This window comes from Apodemus sylvaticus, chromosome 10 (assembly GCF_947179515.1).
Source record: "Apodemus sylvaticus chromosome 10, mApoSyl1.1, whole genome shotgun sequence".
Lineage (NCBI taxonomy): Eukaryota > Metazoa > Chordata > Mammalia > Rodentia > Muridae > Apodemus > Apodemus sylvaticus.
In genome coordinates this window covers 66,074,596-66,097,586 of record NC_067481.1, presented here as the reverse complement: position 1 = coordinate 66,097,586, position 22,991 = coordinate 66,074,596, and the positions used below count along the sequence as shown (strand labels likewise).

The following is a 22,991-nucleotide window of genomic DNA, read 5'->3' as shown; positions in this document are numbered from 1 at the left end:
GGTACTGATGTGAGTGGGTGGTGGACACTATATTGAGTGGGGAAGTAAGGGAATCTGGAGAGAGTTGGAGGAGGGAAGTTACTTATGATCCAAGTACATTGGGTCAAAGTTTTGCATAACTAATGAAATTAAGAAGAAGAAGAAGACTGAAGGAAGGAAGAGAGCAGGTAGACGGAATCTGAGGAACAACACTTGAGATTTCCTTCTCGCCTCTATATACATGCAAACACACATGTGTACACACATACACAAGTGCACATACGCATATACACACATAAGCAAAATATCGTAACTTTGGGTGTGATCATTTGGGGAGTGTTCAGCCTGTATTAAAAACATAAATCAAGCTGTTTTGATAATGAATACAGAGCTACAAGTAGTCATCTACAGCAGAGAAATCTGAATTGCTCTTCTGTGGAGAGAGGTCATGTTGACCCTCATTTGCTGAGACTACGTTTCTCACAGCAAGAGCTAAGCAATATGGAAATCTGGATAAAAATGCCGGCTGACATAGACCATGGACATGTCTATTGTGCATACAGATTTTACATGAAAAAACAAGAAAATGAAAGGCTCTGCATGACTTCTAAAACCCCCTTTCGTAGATGTTTTTCTCTGATAAGATTTAAGGTTGTAGATTTTTCTTCATAATTTAAATTATTATGGTGTTTTCTTTTTTTTATTCGATATAATTTATTGACATTTCAAATGATTTCCCCTTTTCTAGCCCCCCCCCCACTCCCCGAAAGTCCCGTAAGCCCCCTTCTCTTCCCCTGTCCTCCCACCCACCCCTTCCCACTTCCCCGTTATACTGTTTCACTGAGTCTTTCCAGAACCAGGGGCCACTCCTCCTTTCTTCTTGTACCTCATTTGATGTGTGGATTATGTTTTGGGTATTTCAGTTTTCTAGGTTAATATCCACTTATTAGTGAGTGCATACCATGATTCACCTTTTGAGTCTGGGTTACCTCACTTAGTATGATGTTCTCTAGCTCCATCCATTTGCCTAAGAATTTCATGAATTCATTGTTTCTAATGGCTGAATAGTACTCCATTGTGTAGATATACCACATTTTTTGCATCCACTCTTCTGTTGAGGGATACCTGGGTTCTTTCCAGCATCTGGCAATTATAAATAGGACTGCTATGAACATAGTAGAGCATGTATCCTTATTACATGGTGGGGAGTCTTCTGGGTATATGCCCAGGAGTGGTATAGCAGGATCTTCTGGAAGTGAGGTGCCCAGTTTTCGGAGGAACCGCCAGACTGATTTCCAGAGTGGTTGTACCAATTTGCAACCCCACCAGCAGTGGAGGAGTGTTCCTCTTTCTCCACACCCTCTCCAACACTTGCTGTCTCCTGAATTTTTAATCTTAGCCATTCTGACTGGTATAAGATGAAATCTTAGGGTTGTTTTGATTTGCATTTCTCTAATGACTAATGAAGTTGAGCATTTTTTAAGATGCTTCTCCGCCATCCGAAGTTCTTCAGGTGAGAATTCTTTGTTTAACTCTGTACCCCATTTTTTAATAGGGTTGTTCAGATTTCTGGAGTCTAACTTCTTGAGTTCTTTATATATATTGGATATTAGCCCTCTATCTGATGTAGGATTGGTGAAGATCTTTTCCCAATTTGTTGGTTGCCGATTTGTCCTCTTGATGGTGTCCTTTGCCTTACAGAAACTTTGTAATTTTATGAGGTCCCATTTGTCAATTCTTGCTCTTAGAGCATACACAATTGGTGTTCTGTTCAGAAACTTTCTCCCTGTACCAATGTCCTCAAGGGTCTTCCCCAGTTTCTTTTCTATTAGCTTCAGAGTGTCTGGCTTTATGTGGAGGTCCTTGATCCATTTGGATTTGAGCTTAGTACGAGGAGACAAGGATGGATCAATTCACATTCTTCTGCATGCTGACCTCCAGTTGAACCAGCACCATTTGTTGAAAAGGCTATCTTTTTTCCATTGGATGTTTTCAGCCTCTTTGTCGAGGATCAAGTGGCCATAGGTGTGTGGGTTCATTTCTGGATCTTCAATCCTGTTTATGGTGTTTTCTTTTAACCATAGAAAAGGCTGATTCCCACCTTCAGGTTGACATCTTCATAGAATAGTTAGACAGTCAGTGTAAGTGACTCACATATATAATACCAGTGCCCTGGAGACGGGGGGCAGAATTGATTAAGTTTAAGGCCAGCATGGTAAGGTCCAGACTTTGAAATACAATATATGATCTTGTCTATAAAAATCAATAAGTAGTGAAATGGTGTTGATCAGGTTTGTTTTCTGTGGTTTTCATGAAAAATAGAAAGGTTGATTTATTGGCAGTTCAAAGCCTATTTCCCCATTCATCATTTAACAATTGGTAAGATAGAGTATTAACCAAACCTCATGGACAATCCCATAGTAACAAATGTTTATTTTATAACACAATCGATGGTTTCCATGGTTTAGTTTAGACAACAGATGCATTTTGGGGTACACATGAGTTCTTCATAGTAGTAAATGGGCTTTGTTCAAGGTTCTAAACTAGTCCCCCCAATGCTTCTCTCTTGAGACAATTTTTCTGTGAAGCCCTGGCTTTTCGGGAGACCAGGCTGATCTCTGCCTCCTGAGTGCTAGGAGTAAAGGTTGTACCACCATTGCCTGGCTTCCCCCAACATTTCCTTGACCAAAAAACTTTCAGATTTCTGAAATCAGTCCTTTAAAAAGATAATAAATACAAGGCACCCCTGTAATTTCAGCACTCAGAGACAGAGGAAGGCAGATCTCTGTGAGTTCAAGACCGGCCTGGTTTTGTTCCAGCCAAGACAGCATAGTGAATCACTGTTTCAAAAAAAAACACAACATCCAAAAGAGGACAATACATGTAGAATGAAAGCAAATATTATTTTTAAAATGTGGCAATGGAGTGCTGGAGAGATGTCTAAGTACTTAACGCTTGCTGTTCTTACAGAGGGATTAGGTTCGGTTCCCAGTATTTACATGGCGGTTCACAACCATCTACTACTCCAGTTATAAGGGGATCTGATGTCCTCTTCTGACCTCCATGGGTACCAGGCTCCCATGTGGCACACATACGTATACACAGCCCAAATATTCATACACATAAAATAATCTTAAAAAGATTTAAAGCATGATATTGCCTAATTTAACCTGATAACCCAGTTGTATGATGAAAGGAACCAAGGTTTGTACTAAATTTCAGGACACTTGAAGTCCGTCTCTGTAAATCGGGGCACTGGTATTCTCCTTGTGTGGGAAGCCTCCTTAGAGAGCCGCTGTTGGAAGGTTCCAGTAGCCCAGAGCCTGCCGGGGATGAGGCTCCGTGCTCAGCGGCCTTACTTCAGGATCCTACACTCCTGCTCTGCCTAGCAGAAGCCTGAGCCCTCCACCACTGCTGCAGATTATATCCCATGCTGCTTAGTGCTTTTAGAATATCCTCCTCCAACCCCAGGCCCTTGGAAACCATTTTCACTCAGCTGATTTTGTCTTTCAACATCGCTCCCTCTACCCTCAGGAGTATTAAGTAATCATCTACTGGTCCCTTCCTCTTACCTGATGTCACCATGTTCTTCAAATTCAGACTACTACTTTTTACTGATCTCTTTCCAGACAAATCATCATCTCCACAAAATGGTATTGAAATAAGTGCCCCTTCCCCCCAATTCCTCTAGTAAATATGTACTTCTGGTGTGTTGCTGCATCCACATTTGCTCATAGTTCCTTCCCGCCATATCTTGGGCTCTGGTTGGTACTCCAGTAATCATTTATATTTTTAATATACTAATTGATCTTCACAACTGTTTCAATTCACCCAGGTGCTTAAAACCTTATGGTTTACAAAAATACAACTGTCCCTCCAGTAAGATGTTTCCCCCTCACCTTTCAAGAGCACATTTCTCGGACAGCTGTATGCACACCTACACCCTGGCTTTGGTTTCTCCCCAGCCACTCCCCTTCTCCACAGTCACCCTCCCATAATGAGGCCACCACCTGCAAAGGGTCTGTTCAGAGATGCTTAATGGAAACTTGGCCATCCTTGCCTTGCCTGCCGACAGCCTCTTTGCCTTTAGCAGGAATCCCCTCCCACCCTGCCACCCCCACCGTGGATGCGCACAGGCTTCCCTTCCCTTCAGGCCTCACACACTGAAGCTCCTCTGTGACCGTTTCCCCACTCAGCTCTCTGGTTCACGTTCTCCACCAGCACACTTCCTGTGGCAGATTGCGGTGGTCGTTGTCTTGTTTTCTACACGTCACTGGGATTTTTTTAAATGTAGAGTTTCTCATTCAATTGTCTATACACTACCCTTTGGTGATCATTTACACAGAATTTGAAAATTCTGTGGGGTCTTTAACCTGTACCATCATCCATCTCTGCTCCTCACCAAACTCTCCTCTGCACTTGCCAGGAGCCTCGATGTCCCTTCTGCCCTCAGTGTCTGTCCTCCATCTGGCTGCTCCGCTCAGTCTTCTCAGCCAGAAGCGGAGGCTGAAGCCCCTGTGATCAGCTGTGCTCAGCTCATGGGCCGATTCCTTTTCCAAGTCTCAGTCCCAGCCTGTCTGACTGTGGTCACCTCTAGAAGTTGCTTTGTCCCCACCCCTATGCTTCTCTTCCCTTCTAGACCAGAGCATCCATTAATGAAAGTCTTTCTTCCCTGGCTTGCTGTTGTACCCTGTCAGACTGTAGCGCTGACTGACCTGGTACAGGCCAAGGTAACAAAAATATCTGCAGGCCTAATGAATAGATTAGTGGAAAAGGCTAGCCCAGACCTAAATATCATCTGAAATAAGAAAATAGCTTAGACCTTTAATCCCAGCACTCAGGAGACAGGGGCAGATAGAACTCTTTGAGTTCAAGGCAATCCTTGTCTACCTACTGAGTTACAGGCTAGCCAAGGCTACATACAGACTTTCTCTAGATTAATTAATTAATTTAATTAAAATTTAAAAATATATAAATAAATAAATTGCTGGGCAATGCTGGTGCACTCCTCAGGAGGCAGACACAGGTGGATCTCTGAGTTCCAGGCTAGTCTGGTCTACAGAGGGAACTTCAGGACAGCCAGGGCTACAGAGACAGCCCTGTCTCAAAAAAAACAAAACAAGAAGAAAAGGGAGACAAGGAAGAAGAAAGGAAGAAGGAGGGGAAGGAGGAGAAAGGAAAGGAAGAAAAGCAAACAAAGAAAGAAGGAAGGAAGGAAGAAGGAAGGAAGGAGGAAGGAAGGAAGGAGGGAAGGAAGGAAGGAAGGAAGAAGGAAGATAGGCAGCCAGCAAATAGGACAGTAAGTGAAACCTTGAATCCTGTACTGGCTAGTTTTGTGTGTCAACTTGACACAGGCTGGAGTTATCACAGAGAAAGGAGCTTCAGTTGGGGAAGTGCCTCCATGAGATCCAGCTGTGGGACATTTTCTCAATTAGTGATCAAGGGGGAGGGCCCCTTGTGGGTGGTACCACCTTTGGGCTGGTGCTCTTGGGTTCTATAAGAGAGCAGGCTGAGCAAGCCAGGGGAAGCAAGTCAGTAAGAAATATCCCTCCATGGCCTCTGCATCAGCTCCTGCTTCCTGGCCTGCTTGAGTTCCAGTCCTGACTTCCTTTAGTGATGAACTGCAATGTGGAAGTGTAAGCTCAATAAACCCTTTCCTCCCCAACTTGCTTCTTGGTCATGATGCTTGTGCAGGAATAGAAACCCTGCCTAAGACAAATCCCAAGACATAAAGATTCTGGATCTTTTGTTTTCCTCCCTGTCTTTTTTCTTTCTTTCTTTCTTTCTTTCTTTCTTTCTTTCTTTCTTTCTTTCTTTCTTTCTTTCTTTCTTTCTTTCTTTCTTTCTTTCTTTCCTTCCTTCCTTCCTTCCTTCCTTCCTTCCTTCCTTCCTTCCTTCCTTCTTTCTTTCTTTCTTTCTTTCTTTCTTTCTTTCTTTCTTTCTTTTTCTTTTTCTTTTTCTTTTTCTAGAAAGTCCCTAACTAAAACACCTTAAAATTCTAGATTATAAAAGAAGAAATGCTTGGGACTGCAGAAGCATTTATTCTTTCTTATATTTCAAAGTTTTATCTTTTTCCATTCATTCTTTGTACAGCTATTGAATAGCATCAGGCTTTGGGTCTAAAAGGCCAGTCTAACTGTGATTTAGAGAAACTTCTGTGCCCAAGCTCCCTGGGGAGAAACAATTCCTAGTACCTGAAGCACTGTGTGTGCAGAGTCCCTACTTAGTGATGACACTTCCTTTCACTCTGGCTCTGTAGACACCACACTTCGTTCTCACAATTTTTCTAAGGGCCTCTTTGAAGTCTTTGTTCCTCAGGCTGTAGATAACTGGGTTCAGCAGTGGAGTGACCACAGTGTAGAAGACAGAAATGACCTTGTTGAGTTCCGGTGACAGATGTGCATTTGGGCGCACATACATGGAGATCATGGTCCCGTAGTAGATGGTGACCACGGCCAGGTGAGAACCACACGTAGAAAACGTCTTCATCCTGCTGGAATTGGAAGGGATTCTCAGAATGGAGGACACTATGAAAATGTAGGACACTAGGGTTAAGAGGAAACAGATGCATAGCACAGCGATGGACAGGACAAAGATGGCCATTTCTGTCACATAGACGCTAGAACAGGACAGCTGGATCAACGGAGGGAGGTCGCAGAAGAAATGGTTGATGCGGTTGGGCCCACAGAAGTCCAACTTAGAAATCAGGAGGGAAGGCAGGAAGCCCGTGCCCACCCCTGTCACCCAGGAGACTGTTACCAGAGCAGCGCAGGTGTCAGGGCTCATGAGAAGAGAGTAGTGCAGCGGATGGCAGATGGCCAGGTACCGGTCATAAGCCATCGCAGCAAGGAGGAAACACTCGGTGGCACCGAAAAACACAAAGAAGTACAGCTGGGCCATGCAGGCGGGGAAGGACAGCATGTGGCCCCAGGAGGCCAGGTTGGACAGCAGCAGGGGCACCGTGGTGGACGTGTACCAGATCTCCAGGAAGGACAGATGTTGGAGGAACGTGTACATGGGAGCGCGCAGGCGCGGATCCTCACTCACCACAGCAATGATCACCATGTTGCCTGTGATGGTGAGGAGATAGAAGCACAGGAAAACGGCAAAGAGGAGGGACTGCCACTCAAGAAGGTTCTGGAATCCTAAGAGCTGAAACTCAGTGACCTTGGATAGGTTTTGGGGCTCCATTTTCTGTGAAGGCAGAACACATTTTGAAAAACAGTATGTACAAGGCATAAGACATAAGACGTTTGCAACGTTTGATGTTTGGGCTTCAGGGGTCAACCCTCTGGTAGTTTGAAACTATTGTATAGAGTGTTGGGTAATTGTCTGACAAAATGCAACTTCTAGGAGGAAGGGTTTGTTTTGGCTCACAGTTGGTGTGTAGTTTATCTTGGTGGGGAGGGTGTGGCTGTAGGAGCGGGAGGTGCCATTGTCTCCACAGTCTGGGGCGGTGGAGGGGGCTCACTGCTCTGCTTTCTCCTTTTCACTTATCCAAGTTCTGTCAGTCAGGGAGTCTTCTCAGCTCAGTTGACCTTATCTAGAAACTCTCTCCCAGACACGCCCACAGACTTGTCTGTTTGGTGATCTAAGTGTCAAACTGGCAATCAAATTGCGTGCAGGTTTTCAGAGGGACAGATGTGTTAATTCCAGCTTTCCTTTGCACAAACGCATTTTGTTTGTTGTTGTTGCTTTGAGTGTGGGGGCACAGAGTCTCACTAGATATCCAGGTTGGACTGAAATTCACGGTCTGCCTGCCTCAACCAGTCATGTGCCAAGATCACTCGTGCCTGCCACCACACCCAACGTTTACAAACCACGTTTAAAGTAACAAGCCAAACGCCGATATTAAATCCTGGAAAGAGATTTATCAAGTTCAGTTTCTTTGGAGTTTGTGAAATACTGAAGTCTCAGATCCAAAGACATAAGGGAAAGAGACATACATACTAGCACACGCACACAGAAGGACAGAAGGACAGACAGAAGGACGCCACTGCAATGGCCTGAGGTGATGGGTGAGGTAGGCAGAGTGGGAGCTCTGCTTTATAGCAACAAATCAAAAATAAAATTTCCTACCCTTAAATGTACACATTAGTGCTTGACATCAATAACACTGGGGGGAAAAATCTCAGAAACAACAAAATTTGATTAAAACCATGTGGAAGAAAAGGGAGAGAGAATGCACTCTCTGAGGTCCCGGGAAAGTCTGTTCATTCTTCCTTAAATAACATTTTACTGAAAGTCTACTGTGTGTGAGCCTGTGTGTGTATGTGTAAATATGAGTATGTATGCATATGTATATATGTGAGCATGTGCGTGTATGTGTGTGTGTATGTGTGAGCATGTGTGTATGTATGTATGTATATGTGTGAGCACATGGTGAGCATGTGTGAATGTGTGTATGTATGTAGAGTATGAGTATATGTGCATGTGTATGTGTCTGAGCATGTGCATGTATGTATATGTGTGAGCATGTGGTAAGCATGTATGATTGTATATATGTGTGAGTGTATGTATGTATGTGTATATGTGTGAGCATGAGTGAGTGTATGTATGTATGTATGCATGTATGACTGTGCGTATGTGTGAGCACATATGAGTATATGTCTGTGTGTGTGTGTGTGTGTATGTGTGTGTATGTGCGTGTAGCTTAGTGGTCAGTTAATTTAATTCTCACTCCCACAAAGGCCCTTCTTAGCCATTAGGAAACACACTCCCCACTTTGACCCTTCTTCTGTATCCAACATGACAGATGCCTTGCACTTTTATTTAATTCTTTGTCAAACACAGCAAAAAGTCCACACCCACCTGCCAAACCTGATCTCTGTGCCTCTAATGGAGTGGGATCCAGCAAAACTGTTAAAGCGGTGGGAACCAACAAAAATCATTTGCCATCTTAAAATCTGTAAAGGAGGAGGGGCCCAAGAGATGGCTGGTCAGCTAAGAGTGTATAATGCTTATGCAGAAGACTGGACTTTAGTTCCCAGCATCAAGTCAAACAACTCACAATTGCCTTTAACTTCAGCTCCAGGGTGCTTTGGTTTTTTTTTTGGCTTCTGCAGGCACCTCTACACAGACACACACACACACACAGACACACACACACAGAGAGAGAGAGAGAAAGAGAGAGAGAGAGAGAGAGAGAGAGAGAGAGAGAGAGAGAGAGAGAGAGAGAAGAGAGAATATACACATAATTAGCAATAAAATACGTCTTTAAAATTCACAACCAGAAACCCTGTGCCCCTGGTCTACAGAGCGCCTGCCCCTTGTTTCTCCCTCCTCCCCTGCTCACCTCAGCAGTCTCTGAGACGCTGAAATGTCAGGCAGCCCTCCCTCTGTCCTCCAAGGATTCAGTGCTGGCCGCCTCTCTGCTGTATTTCTTCTTATTGACCAAAGAGCCACTGTTTGTCCCCCCTTTCCAAAAGGGCAACACAGCAAAGAAGGGCCTTGAAGCTAATGTTTTCCAAAGACTTCTTATGTAAACTCATTTCCCCAGATGCCTCCCTGGAGGGCGTGGCCTTCTCTAGCTGGACCCTTATCCACTGCAGTCAGGGCTTTTCTGTCATCCCTGCTCCTCATGAGCCCTGCCATGCCCCTCTTGACCTTCCCCAAACTGCCCTCATTCCCAATCCTCCTCTTCTGCCACTACCACCTTGCTGCTCACTGACCTCCCCCTCTTTCTGACCATCCTCACAGGCTCCAGACCAGCGTCTGCATTAGGTCAGGGTGCCTCCCAGGCCTCTAATCCTTCTGCTGCCTTCAACCTTCAACTATTTACTCAGGTGTGGTTCTAGGGATAGAAGCCAGAGCTCCCTCCTCTTGCCTCTAAATCCCCTTGGCTCTTGACTCTCAGGCTCATACATGAGGCTGACCATGGGCTTTGTTTGGACAATTGCTGTGTTGGGAACACACGCTAGTCTCATCAGTGTTAGCATCTGAGCTTCCACATAAACTGACTCTCCTGAGTACCTTTGGCAGCACACATGTCTCCCTCAGGGCTCACTGTCTTCCTCACTGAAGATACCTCACCTCCCTCTGCCTTCTTATTCAGGGCAGGATTTGTGATATTGTATATCTGACTCGGTAGCATTTTTTTTTGTTGTTGTTGTTATATCAGCTAACTCCAGATGCAAATATTCCTAATTCCCCTCTACTCTCTGTCCTACATTGCTTGCCCTGTAAACAAATTGCTACCCCCTCTCTCCTATATCTTTGCGATGCTGTCTTTTGTAGTTCTCATGTCCAATCCACAGTACCCCGAAAGGTAACTGAGCTAAAAATTTGAACCACCAGCAGAACACACAGAGAGGGTGAAGAGGACTTGGCCTTCAGTCAGCTTAGTCACCCCTGGGCACGGGCTCTACTGCTAATTGGCTACATTGGTTCTTCACTCTGACACAGTTTATGCTCTGTTGGTTCTGTTTTCCCCTTACATGTTTGGGTCACTCACTGGAAGCACCACATTCACATGGCCCTGCATTTTTTACTATCTTTACATCTTCACATCTGTTATCAGGAGAGTTCTCCCTGGTATTGCCTGTGTATGAACCAACAGACCTTCAATCCACACACAGATGGCAGTGTTCTCAAGCAGGGGATGTGACTGTAGTACTGTTGAGTCATGTCTATACCTACAAATTCTCTTGGTGAATCAACCATGTCATCTCTAAAAAAAAAAATGATCCTTTCTTACCTTAGCTTCCTCTTGCTTTCTGGAAGTGTGTCACTACCGGGCTCATTAAAATGAACAGTAAACACACTTTAAAAGAATAATTCAGAGTGAAGGAGAAATGGTTCTCCTAATGAGCAGGCTAATGAGATCATAGTGACATCGCACTAAGATATGCTGAGGCTGCTGGAAGGTCAGCTTGGGTTCCATTCACTGAAGTCCCTCCACAACACACACACACGCACACACACACACACACACACACACACCCGAGCTCACAGCATTCTTCTCATACAATCTGCTCATCACCTATCAAAATACAGGTCTTCTGAAAGGTGACAGCTTCCAAATGGACTTGATTCACACTGAGCTAGAGAAACACTTCTGCCTTCCGCAGTGCAGTGTTCTGAAGCCCTGGGGCAAACAGTGTAACCTCAGCTCAGTTAGGTGCAGCTCCCCTTTATATAAAGTCAACTCAATCAGAATGTTACTGGTCCTTGCAGTCCTACATATTATGCTTTAATTCTCTGGTCAGTTCAGCACGATGATCTGTTCTTTCACATAAACAGCATGCATCTGGGCTTGCAACTGCCATGGTCATAAGGAATACACACTGGAGTCAGTGTAACATTTACATCTAACATTCAACCTCCCTGCCCCAAATAATAGTAAGTATGTGCACTGAACAGACACATACCATGTTATCTCCAGAAGGCAATTTCACCTCCATGCCCATGCTGCTTCCTGATACCTGCCCCTCTGAGCAGAGCCCAGAGACCTAAGGGCCAAGCTTCCTCTTGCCCGGATGAGTGCTGGGCTTCTATGGTGAGATCTGGGATCTGCCATCTCCTGCTGCTGTTGGATGCTGAGGGAACCAGACTTCTCCTTTCAATAGACCTGGGTTTCCTGGAGACACGGCCCTTCTGAGACCCTTGTTCCCAAGACAGTCTTGCATAATTTCCCAATCAAGAGGATAAACAATAAGAATTTCCTGCTAAGACCCAGCTCTGCCCAGGAGCCCTCAATGACAGAGCTCAAGGGAAAGATGCCACTGTTGTATTCTCTTGGGAAGGAACTTTTTTGAATTTTGAAATTAAGGTAGATCCCACTAATTCTGATCTAAGACTTATGTCAACCAAAAAGGTGCTTCATTTAAGCCCAGTGGTGGTATGATTGTGATGAACTTTCTGAAGCTGGTGTAACTTCTGCATTCTGTTGAGTGGTATCTCACTGTTCCACTATAATTGCAAATGAAGTTAAATATTTGTACAACTACAAATGAATTAGCTCATCAGTTAAACAGATCTGTGCCAGAAATATCTGTGAATGCTCAGTTTAACTAGGCTAATGTAGTAGGAAGGACTTGGCGTGGGAGGTGATACCCATTGACGTGTTGGAAGAGGAATCGGAAAAGGGATGCTCTTAAACTCATCAGTATCATCTGTAATCTAGCAGGACTTGAAATAAAAACCGACTGGATGAAGAACTGTATCATTACAAATACCAATATTTCTAGTTAAATTAAATGCATCTATTTTAATTTAAAAGAAAATATTAAGAGGTTCTATTGAGACAAGTTCTGAGGCTGACCCTGAACTGCTTCTCCTCCTGTTTCCACCTCCCTAGAGATGAGATGATAGGCACATGCCATCCCGAGCTTCTTCTGAAGATTTAAAACCATTCATTCATTCAACCAATGAGAATACATTTGACAATTATGATTGCTTTGGGCTTTTTCAGACATTAGGTCCATCAGCACCCTGTGGTGGTATAGACTGCCTTTCTTACTTATTATGTGGTGGTATGGGCTGCCTTTCTAATTGATTTATGCTTCATAAAATGAGTATTTTCGAAACAGTTTGATCTGTGTGTATAACCTTCATAAAATTCAGAGAAGGAAGTAAAATGCAGACAAATCTACATTTTTTTGAAAACCCCATAGTTCTGTGCTCCAAAGCCAAGCACCTGTGTTCCACAGATGATGTTGCCAGTTAGATTATAATATAACATCCACCTTGGTTCTTTTGTGATCACTTTCAGTTAATGTTTACCCTAGGGGGGTCTTTTTTTTTTTTAAAGGAAAAACCCTAACATGCTGAAATCTTGTAATTGTTTAGTGCCATGGCATTGTAGATATTAGTGTGACTGGTCTAGATATGGTTAGGGCTTGTGTATTGTTCACACTGTGGGGGGAGCTCCTTGTGTCTGATGCCATCCAGGCCTAAGATCTGCGTCCTGGCAGAGAGTAATGTGAAGAAACCAGCAAAGCCAGCGACATGTACTCCGTTTTCCTGTCAGCTGCAGAAACAAACCAATAGAGCTTCTGTTCTGGTCACCAGCAGCTGGAGAAGCAGAGACAGGAGGGTCCTGGGGTTTACAAAGTCACAGTCCAGCCCTGAGCCAGAGGCAGACAAAGAGACAGTGTGTAGTTAGAGCACTCAGACATCACCCCCCTCCCCCAAGCAGAGGTGTGACAGGACGAGAGGGTGTCAAAGCGCTGAGGGCCAGGTCACCACAGGGCTTCTCTTTCCTGGGGCAAGAAGGAGAGATTAGATGGTCACATGTCACCTCTTAGAAGGAAGTGGATGGTTTTGAGTGGGGTTGGGGAGCCATGAAGTCTGGTGAAATAGCTCAGCAGGGACTTACTGATGACCTGAATTCAATCCCCGTGTCCCATGGTATTAAAGGAGAGAACTAATTCCCACAAGGTATCCCCACCTGGCAACCACAGCACATGCATGTGCAGAGAAACACACATACACACACACACACACACAGAGAGAGAGAGAGAGAGAGAGAGACAGACAGAGAGAGAGAGAGAGAGAGAGAGAGAGAGAGAGAGAGCACAAGTTCAATTCACAATGTAAAAAACAAACACCATAAGCTGTTAGTCAGAAGAGAATTAAGTCATCCTGGTCCCCAAACCTTAAGGTCATGTGAAAGGAAGATGCACATTAAAAATAGTAGTTGCAACAAGTTTTATTAACATTATAAACCTTGATCTAACAATGCATAATTACTGTCCTACTGCCCTGGGGTTCCTCTAGTCTGTTTTACCATCACAGATCCAAAACAACAGTACCAATGAGCATGGCCTTTGAAACCGTGAGCCAAAATAAACATTTCCTTAATAAGGTAATAATCTCAGTCATTTTATCACAATTCTGAAAAGTTAACTCTCTCATATACATGTAAATGCCCTACAGTGCCACAGCTCCATCCAGAATACAGAGGCCGTATTAGGTTGTTTTATTGTTTTTATGTTATAAATAGTATATCTAGCAGAAAGGAACAGGCCTGTGATTGCAGCCCAAGGCCTGCACAATGTCTGTGGGATAGAGTGAGTCTTATTCTCCACTCAACACTTGGGAACTTCCATTTGAATATATATATATATATATATATATATATATATATATATATATATATATATATATATATATATATTAGATATTTTCTTTATGTTTAAAATGTTACCCTCTTTCCTGGTTACTCCATCCCTTCCCCCCTCCCCCCCTCCCCCTGCTCACCTACCTACTACCTACCTACCCACTCCCGCTTCACTGTCCTGGCAGTCCCCTATACTTGGGCATGGAGCCTTCTCAGGACCAAGGGCCTCTCCTCCCTTTGATGTCCAACAAGGCCATCCTCTGCTACATATGCAGCTGGAGCCATGGATCACTCCATGTGTATTCTTTGGTTGGTGGTTTAGTCCCTGGGAGCTCTAGGGGTACTGGTTGGTTCATATTGTTGTTCCTCCTATAGGGCTGCAAGCTCCTTTGCCTCCTTGGGTCTTTCCTCTAGATCCTCCATCAGGGAACCTGTGCTCAGTCCAATGGTTGTCTGAGAGCACCCACCTCTGTATTTGTCAGGTACTGGCAGAGAGAGGCCATATTTGTAAATGTGACTTTTTCTCCCCTCTCTAAATGCAGGAAGTGGGAGAGTCATGTCTGATCTAGTCAGGAAACACTGAGCGTGAAGGCATTGCTGTAGCTCAGGGTGTCATGCACGAAGCTGGGGGCACCATGTCTCTCCTGCTGCTGTATTTAACTTCTTAAGTCTGCACGCTGGAAGCTTCTAGATTATTAGTTTATGAGAGAATGGTCTGAGGCTTTATAACTACATGAAAAGGAAAGGAAGAAGAGGTGTTTCATCTGATGCAGAAAAAGAGATAAACAGATCGCTTAGAGAGAGGTATTGAAGCCTGGTGGAGGTGGAAGAGAAGATGGCAGGGGACGTGTCTTTAATCCCAGCACTAGGCAGACAGAGGCATACAGACTTCGGTGAGTTCGATGTTAACCTGGTCTACAAAGTGAGTTTCAGGACAGGACAGCCAGGGCTGTTAAACAGAGAAACCCTGTCTAGCCTCAATCCCCACTACATCTCCCCCGCCCCCCCCCCAAAAAAAAAAGGAAAGGAAAGGGGAATTGAATTAAATGCATTTACAAGAACAGTTAATTTGCTAACTTACTGCACATTTATAATACACATTTGACACTCTAAATATGTATCCCAGGCTAACTTGGAACTTCCTATGTAGACCAGGCTGGCCTCAAACCCACAGAGATCTGCTTGTATCTGACTCCCAATTGTTGGGATTAAAGTTGCATGTCACCACACAGAGCTATACACATATTCATGAATGTTGTTAGCAGCTGGAGATGTTAGATGCATACATGTAGGCTTAAAGGGAAGGATATCCTACAGCTCAGGATTTTGGTTGTTCAGAAGACAGCTATACTGAGGTACCACACGAGCAAAAATGATTTGACAGGCAGGAGATGCAGCCATGCGATTTCTAGAATGCAATTCTATGATCTCATAGACAAGAGGTATTTATTTATTTATTATTTACTTATTTGCACTAATTGGATGCACACTGTTGACCAAATCTTAGTGCAGCTTTGCCAGTCTGAGGACAGAGGTGGAAGTTATTCTAAAAGTCGGATTCTTCCCTAAAAGCCCGCCTGCCTCAGAACCGGTACCAACCAACACCGTTCTTATTCTGACTCAGCCTGGAAAACCTCGAGTCGGAAATCTTGGTTGCTGGGAGAGTTATCTTCAGGCTTCACCTTCTTGCTTTGTTTCTAAGGAATGCAGTGAGGGCTGAATCTGCATCACGGTGTGTATCTGTAGTGTGAACGTGCTCGTGTGGGCTCCACCCGGCAGCATCTTCCCGGGAGAGCAATCGAAAACACTGGAATCTTATTAGTGTTTCTTAGAATTCCAAGAGATGATTTGGACAATAGTGCTGCCATTGATTTAGAACCATTCTCTGAAATCAAGCAAATGAATCAAACCACTGATTAAGTTAAAACTAAGAGCCATCGAAGAAAAATGAGCAGTATGGGGGGGAGGGGTCAACAGCTCTTCCTTTGCAGACAGTCACATCATGAAATCAGCAGTGGTTTGTTATTGTCTTCATGAGCCACTTGGTGCCTAATTATAAAGTCTAACTTTTGAATATCCCACATTGAATTCACAGTAGAGGAGAGAGAACTTCAGAACAATTAGAATGTGCAGACAATTGAATGTGTTCCCCCAAAGGTCTGTGCTTCTTTTTTGTCTCCCCAGTGGGTTATCTGACTGTGGAGCCAGATCCGGAGGAGCAGCCACCATATAGTTTAGAATCTAAATGAAAAGAATAAAAAGAATTAAAAAGGAAAGGAAACCTATTCCATTGGTTCACTTGCCTGTCATTGTACCAATACCATGCAGTTGATCTTCGACAAAGGAGCTGAAAACATCCTGGAAAAAAGATAGCCTTTTCAACAAATGGTGCTGGTTCAATTGGAGGTCAGCATGCAGAAGAATGCGAATTGATCCATTCTTATATCCTTGTACTAAGCTCAACTCAAAGTGGACCAAGGACCTCCACATAAAATCTGACACACTGAAACTAACAGAAAAGAAACTGGGGAAGACCCTTGAGGACATGGGCACAGGGGAAAAGTTCCTGAACAGAACATCAATAGCTTATGCTCTAAGATCAATAATTGACAAATGGGACCTCATAAAATTACAAAGTTTCTGTAAGGCAAAGGACACTGTCAAAAGGACAAAACGTCAACCAACAGATTGGGAAAGAATCTTCATCAACCCTAAATCCAACAGAGGGCTAATATCTAATATATACAAAGAACTCAAGAAGGTAGACCCCAGAGAACCAAATAACCCCATTAAAAAGTGGGGTACAGAGCTAAACAAAGAATTTTCACATGAAGAACTTCAGATGGCTGAGAAGCACCTTAAGAAATGTTCAACATCATTAATCATTAGGGAAATGCAAATCAAAACAACCCTGAGATTTCACCTCACACCAGTCAGAATGGCTAAGGTTAAAAACTCAGGAGACAGCAAGTATTGGTGAGGATATGGAGAAAGAGGAACACTCCTCCACTGCTGGTGGGATTGCAAGATGGTACAACCACTTTGGAAATCAGTCTGGTGGTTCCTCAGAAACCTGGGCATGACACTTCCGGAGGATCCTGCTATACCTCTCCTAGGCATATACCCAGAGGATTCCTGGCATGCAATAAGAACACATGCTCCACTATGTTCATAGCAGCCTTATTTATAATAGCCAGAAGCTGGAAAGAACCCAGATGTCCCTCAATGGAGGAATAGATACAGAAAATGTGGTATATTTACACAATGGAATACTATTCAGCAATTAAAAACAATGAATTCATGAAATTCTTAGGCAAATGGTTGGAACTGGAAAATATCATCCTAAGTGAGGTAACCCAATCACAAAAGAATACACATGGAATACAATCACTGATAAGTGTATATTAATTAGCCCAGAAGCTCTGAATTCTCAAGACACAGTTAGCATATCAAATGATACCCAAGAAGAGGGAAAGAGAGGGCCCTGGCTCTGAAAAGAGTTGATCCAGCATTGTAGGGGAGTACCAGGACAGTGAAACGGTCAGCGGCGGCGGTGGGGGGGGTGTTGAGGGGGTGTTATTAGGAAATAGTTGAAGGGAAGAGGGCTTAAGAGACCGATGGGGAGGGGGAACTGAGAAAGGGGAAAGCATTCAGAATGTAAACAAAGAATATAGAAAATAAAATTTAAAAAAAAAAGGAAAGGAAAGAACATGACTTCTCCTAGGTACAGTGGAAATGAAAGTCTACTGTAGATAAAAGGGAGATGTAATCAGAGGCAGGGGCATCTGGGAAGAGTCCAGAATAAATATTACCAGGCTGGGCTGGGCGATATGGGGAAATGGGGAGGAGAACGGAGAGAGGGAAGAGGGAACCCAGGTACAGCAGCCAGGGGGCAAAGGTACAAAAGGGTGCTAACCAAAATATAGGGGAGGGCAGCCCACCCCACCCCAGCACCGGGGCTGGAGGGTTCAGGGTGGAGGGCAGGCTCTGCCAGCCCTACCCTGTAACAAATAGGGACTGAGGGATGCTGGGAGAGCCCAGAGGCCAGGTCCCCTTTGATATGTTAGATAGGCACCACAGCTGTTTGTCCCAGGAATCCACAAGTCCATCCACAATGTCCATGAGCAAGCCTCCTAACAGCTTAGGTCAGAGGAAGGAGGCAGGCAGGCTTGTATAATTCACCAGAGGCCCTGAAGGGGGTGGGCAGAGCACTGGGTGTGAACCTAGGTCTATCTCAGTGTCAAAACCAAAAATTCTGAGGAAAATTATGGGATCTGCAGGTGCTGTGACGGTGGTCTCAAACTTGCTCACCAACAAAAGTGAATGTTACCTTAAGATACCAGGTTTCTGGCCCAGCTATGGAGTCCAGAGGGAGTAAGAACTACACAGCAGGAGACCAGACTCCTTCCCCAAATCAGAGTGGTGAACTGGGTGGGTGAGGATGAGTGGTAGGGAGTCACCTCCACTTGGAGCTGGGGAGATTTGGGGTACAGCTCCTTGCTCTGGTACTTTGTATCACCTAGTCATTGGAGATCTGTTTTCCTGACAAAATTTCAAAAAAAAAAAAAATTGAAGCAATTTTACTTCTAAAATAAAACTTACCTTACATACTCTGTAATCTATTGTAGGGTTGAATTTTGTCTTGTTTCTCTGAGAATGCTGAGTCTTGTTAGGGAGACCACCTTCAAACATCCTCCAAGGTTTCTCCCAATTTCACTTTCACTCTTACACACGAGGGAAAGACGTGTGTTATAAGAAAGGACTTTGTTTTCATGGTTTCTATAAAGCAGAAAGGTTTTATAGAGCGTAATAAAGAGCTCATTATTTAGACTAATTTGCAGAGTGTGGGACACACAGTCTCCAGTAGGTCACTTTGTGATGGAGTGCTGAGGGCCTGAGCTAATTTGTCTACAAAATGACAAGGATCGTCTGAGTTCCCTTAAGCAAAGTAAGCTAGCGTTGTCACGAGCCCGGGAAGGAATGGGGACAGAGAGAAGTTCACTGTCTAGTGGGCACAGAGCTTCCATGGGTAAGGGAAAGAGCTCTAGAGAAAACCAATAATTTATCAATACCTTCAGTGCCACTGAACTGTAGACTTAAATTTTAGACTGTACGCCTTTTGAATTTTAAATATTAAAATGCTAAGTACATTTGAGGTTTTAAATTTTGTAATGCACATCTATCACAATTTTTAAAATTAAGAGAACAATATGGGGTACAGTTGCTTAAATGAAGACTGATGTCCTAAAAATAAAACAGGAAGGAAGGGAACCTGTTGAGTTTTGGGGGGCGGGGGGGGGGAATGGGGGGAGAGGGTGAGGGTGAGAAGAAAGTAGAAGGGAGGGAGGAGGAACTGCGGAGTGAGAGAGGTGGGGGAGAGAGAGACAGAGAGCATACACGCTGCTCAGGAACACACCCAAAACTAAAGAAACTGACTGAGCACCAGGCTGTTGCGCACTGGACTGTGGCTCCCCCTAGTGATACAAAGGCGGAACTAAGAAGCCTTGGGCTCTCATTGGAAAGAAGAACCCACTGATGTTCTGAAGCAGTGGAAGGCAGACCAAGGCCCCAAAGGAGGGAAGGTATTTGGGGTACAGGTGTCAGTGAACTAACACAAAGTCAGAGGAGACAAAACAGAAGTGGAGAGGAGGGAGGGAGGGAAAGAGAGAGAGAGAGAGAGAGAGAGAGAGAGAGAGAGAGAGAGAGAGAGAGAGAACTTAGAAAAAGACAAACTCAATCAGCCTGCCCATGGGCTGCGTGGGAGATAGCACACCACCAGAGAGAAGAGATCCTGAGAAAGTAGACATCTCAATTAGTCCCTTCTGTCCCTAGAAAGCTAGAGGGTGCCAGCCATGTATGCCCACACCCTGTATTGCAGCTCCTCTCATTTCTGTTTACCACAGACCTGGATGCTGCCTCGTAAGTGAATCTCATGTAATATTAAGAGCAGTGGGGCCAGTCAGATGGCCCAGTGGGTAAAGGTACTGTCTGCCAAGCCTGACAGCCTGAGTTTGATCTCCTTAACACACATGCTGGAAGGAATGAGTACTCTTACAAGTTGTCCTCTGACCTACATATGATAAGTGTGCCATGCTACACACACACACACACAGATACATACATACCACACCACACACACACATATACATATATACATATATGTATATATCTTACAATTCATTTTGAAAGAGTAATACTACAGCTCTCACCTTAGACTACAAACCTGGGAGGGAAAATAGTTTAAGTCCAGCAGTTGAAAAGCTAGCAGTGAGCTCCCCCATCCTGATGCCCCAGCCTCAAGGCATGCAGTCCCTCACACTTCTCCTTAGCTGTCCTTGGTAGAGAAGTCTGGCTTCAGATAAGACCCAAGTGCAGAGAGCTCAGATCCAGACATTTGCCTGATACCTTTTTCTGTCTCCATGTGCTCAGACACATGCTACAGAACCTGTGCAAGTGATGGGGACGCAGAGAAAGAACATTTGTGTGCCCCGGGGAAGAGTCCACATGGCCCCGCTTGCACTCTCCGTGCAGGCTGCCTGGAATAGCCTGTGTTGATTCTGTTTGTCCACTTTCTTCTTTCTTCTGCTCATATTTGTTGAGTGGCCATATGCTTCTATCATTCTGTAAAGTTAGGGGTACAGTGGTAAACAAAATTGGGGGAACCCCTCAGTACTAATGCAGCTAGCTTCTGATTCATCCTTCTGTTTGTGTTCCAGTTTCTATTATCTTTCTTCAACTGCATACAGTTGCTATGTGGCAAACCTCTACTAAGTGTGGGGTACCTGCTTAATATACCGAGAAGCCTTAGAGAGAGAAAATGACTTTAACACCATCATCCTTATATGTGAGATGAAATGCAGCAGGGGTCACAGACACGCTCCACCCCAAGCCACTCAGCAATACCCACTCTTGTTCTGTAGCTAGACTTTATTCTGCTCCCTCTAAGCCTTTTGCCCCACTTTCTTCTCTGATGTCACATCTTTAATGTTTTCTGTATTTAGTCCTGAAGACTCTGTTTCAATTATCCACTTAACCCTGAGACAGATGGCCTCAAGAACACTTTGCCCCTGTACCCCATCAAAGCCCCAAGCCAAGATTTGCCTCATAGTTGAGTTCTGCAAACCTCGGAGGAGCTTGCCAGGTCCTGAGTCACCAGCCTGGCCGCTCCTAGCAAGCTTGTCTGCTATTGTTTGTCAGGGTCAGCCTTCCTGGAGGCTTCTTAGTCATCTGGATGTAGCCAGCCCCCTACCCAGGACACTTTGGGGTCTCATACTCCCCTGGAACATCCCCAGAGCCTCCCGACCAGGGGAAGGTAGTTGTGGAGGCAGGAAGTAGGACTCTGATGGTGATGGTTTTGAAGTCTGAGGGTCTCAGGGCTTTTTAACTGTACTGAAAATTTGATGTTAACTTGTTAAAATGTCCTAGAAAATTTCTTGCTCTTTCTGAGGGTGAAAGACTGCTGGTTTAGGTGATTAACACCTGTAGCCTAACAGCAGAGGATTAAGCAAATGTGGTCTTTGTTCTATCTCAGCAGGAACTGCTGGGCCCTAACTTTCAGCCTGCTGGTCAAGAGTCAGCAGGGAGAAAAACGGGACACTTAGAGAAGTGGTTAATGAGTTTATTACTAAGTTGTAAACAGTTTCCTATGAAAGCTATCTAAGAGGAAAAAGCAGAAAGATCCTAAGTGGAGAAAGGGAAAAATTATTCTAAGTGGGAAAAGGTAAAAAGTCAGAGAGAGCAGGAGAGAGAGAGAAGGGGAAAAGAATGCACACACTAGAGAGAGAGAGAGAGAGAGAGAGAGAGAGAGAGAGAGAGAGAGAGAGAGAGAGGTGAAAAGGAGAGAAGAGAGAAGTAGTGTCCTTTCTCTTTTGTCTTCAGTACTTATACATTTTCCAGAATACATGATCACATGTTACAAAGTTCATCACAAGTTCACACAAAAATAAAATCATACATTGAAATAGAAGTTTACAACAGAGATAATTAGGAGTAATTATCTAGATAGTACCATCTATCACTTGTCTTCTCTACAGGTTTGTAGAAAGTTTAAAACCATAACTAAGTTATAAGTGAAGTTTTGTATAGATAAACCCAGTCAATATTTTATCTTCTGTCCTAGCACCTACAATAAATCATTAGTTCCCTTTTTATGATCTTTGGTTAATTGTTTTATAACCTCTTGGAATATGCTCTGAGTAGGATAAAGTCTGGTTGCCATCTAAGAGGAATTAACTTGTGACACTTGGGAGACTGGCAGAGTTCTCACTGCAGAACAGGACCTAGTAGCAGTCCCATTATAAGAGAGCTTAATAATCACAGATATAATTTTAGGCATTCTTATAGGATCATCATTAAAACTTAAGTCATCTATTTGTCTACATAGCATCACTATAAGACAGTTCATCTTCGTGGATCTGCAGAGATCTACTTTAAAGAGATGTGCTATTACTTATTGATTATTATATATGTATAATAATTACAGGAAAAGCATATCACTAGCAGGAATCTTTCCTAAAATGAGTTCCCCACAGCCTTGCTGGATGAGGGCTCACCTGTCCAATTATATAATAATCTGAAGCAGGCCATTTCAGGATGATCACCTGCTAGTATATTAGTGTGTCCCATTATGGCTCCTGACAGTGTCACAGCCTGGAGGAGGTGCTCACTTTTTGCCAGCTTGTCCTCTTCTGTTAGCTCAGAGGCCTTTGATGTCCAACCTCTGTGGCTGCCTGCTAGAGTCCTGTGCTGTGCTCCTCCAAAACTGCCTCTGAGACTAAGGACTCCCAACACACACACACACACACACACACACACACACACACACACACACACACATCCTTGCACCTTAGTATCCAAAATTGCCTCCGAGACTAAAGACTCCCAACACTCACACATACACACACTATATAGAGTTTTATACTGTCATATAACAGTATATATGTCATATATG

The 22,991-nt window shown here is 44.0% G+C and overlaps 1 protein-coding gene across 1 annotated transcript; it reads right to left on the bottom strand.

Annotated features, from left to right (window-relative positions):
- Positions 1-6,198: 6,198 nt before the first annotated feature.
- LOC127693471 (olfactory receptor 11L1) lies at positions 6,199-7,170 on the bottom strand. The gene has a single exon (XM_052194327.1). It carries the CDS (start codon positions 7,168-7,170, stop codon positions 6,199-6,201), a length of 972 nt encoding a protein of 323 aa, XP_052050287.1.
- Positions 7,171-22,991: the final 15,821 nt, after the last annotated feature.

Bases quoted from the DNA above. Each gene is read 5' to 3' on its own strand.
- LOC127693471 (XM_052194327.1), bottom strand. From the start codon at position 7,170: ATGGAGCCCCAAAACCTATCCAAGGTCACTGAGTTTCAGCTCTTAGGA.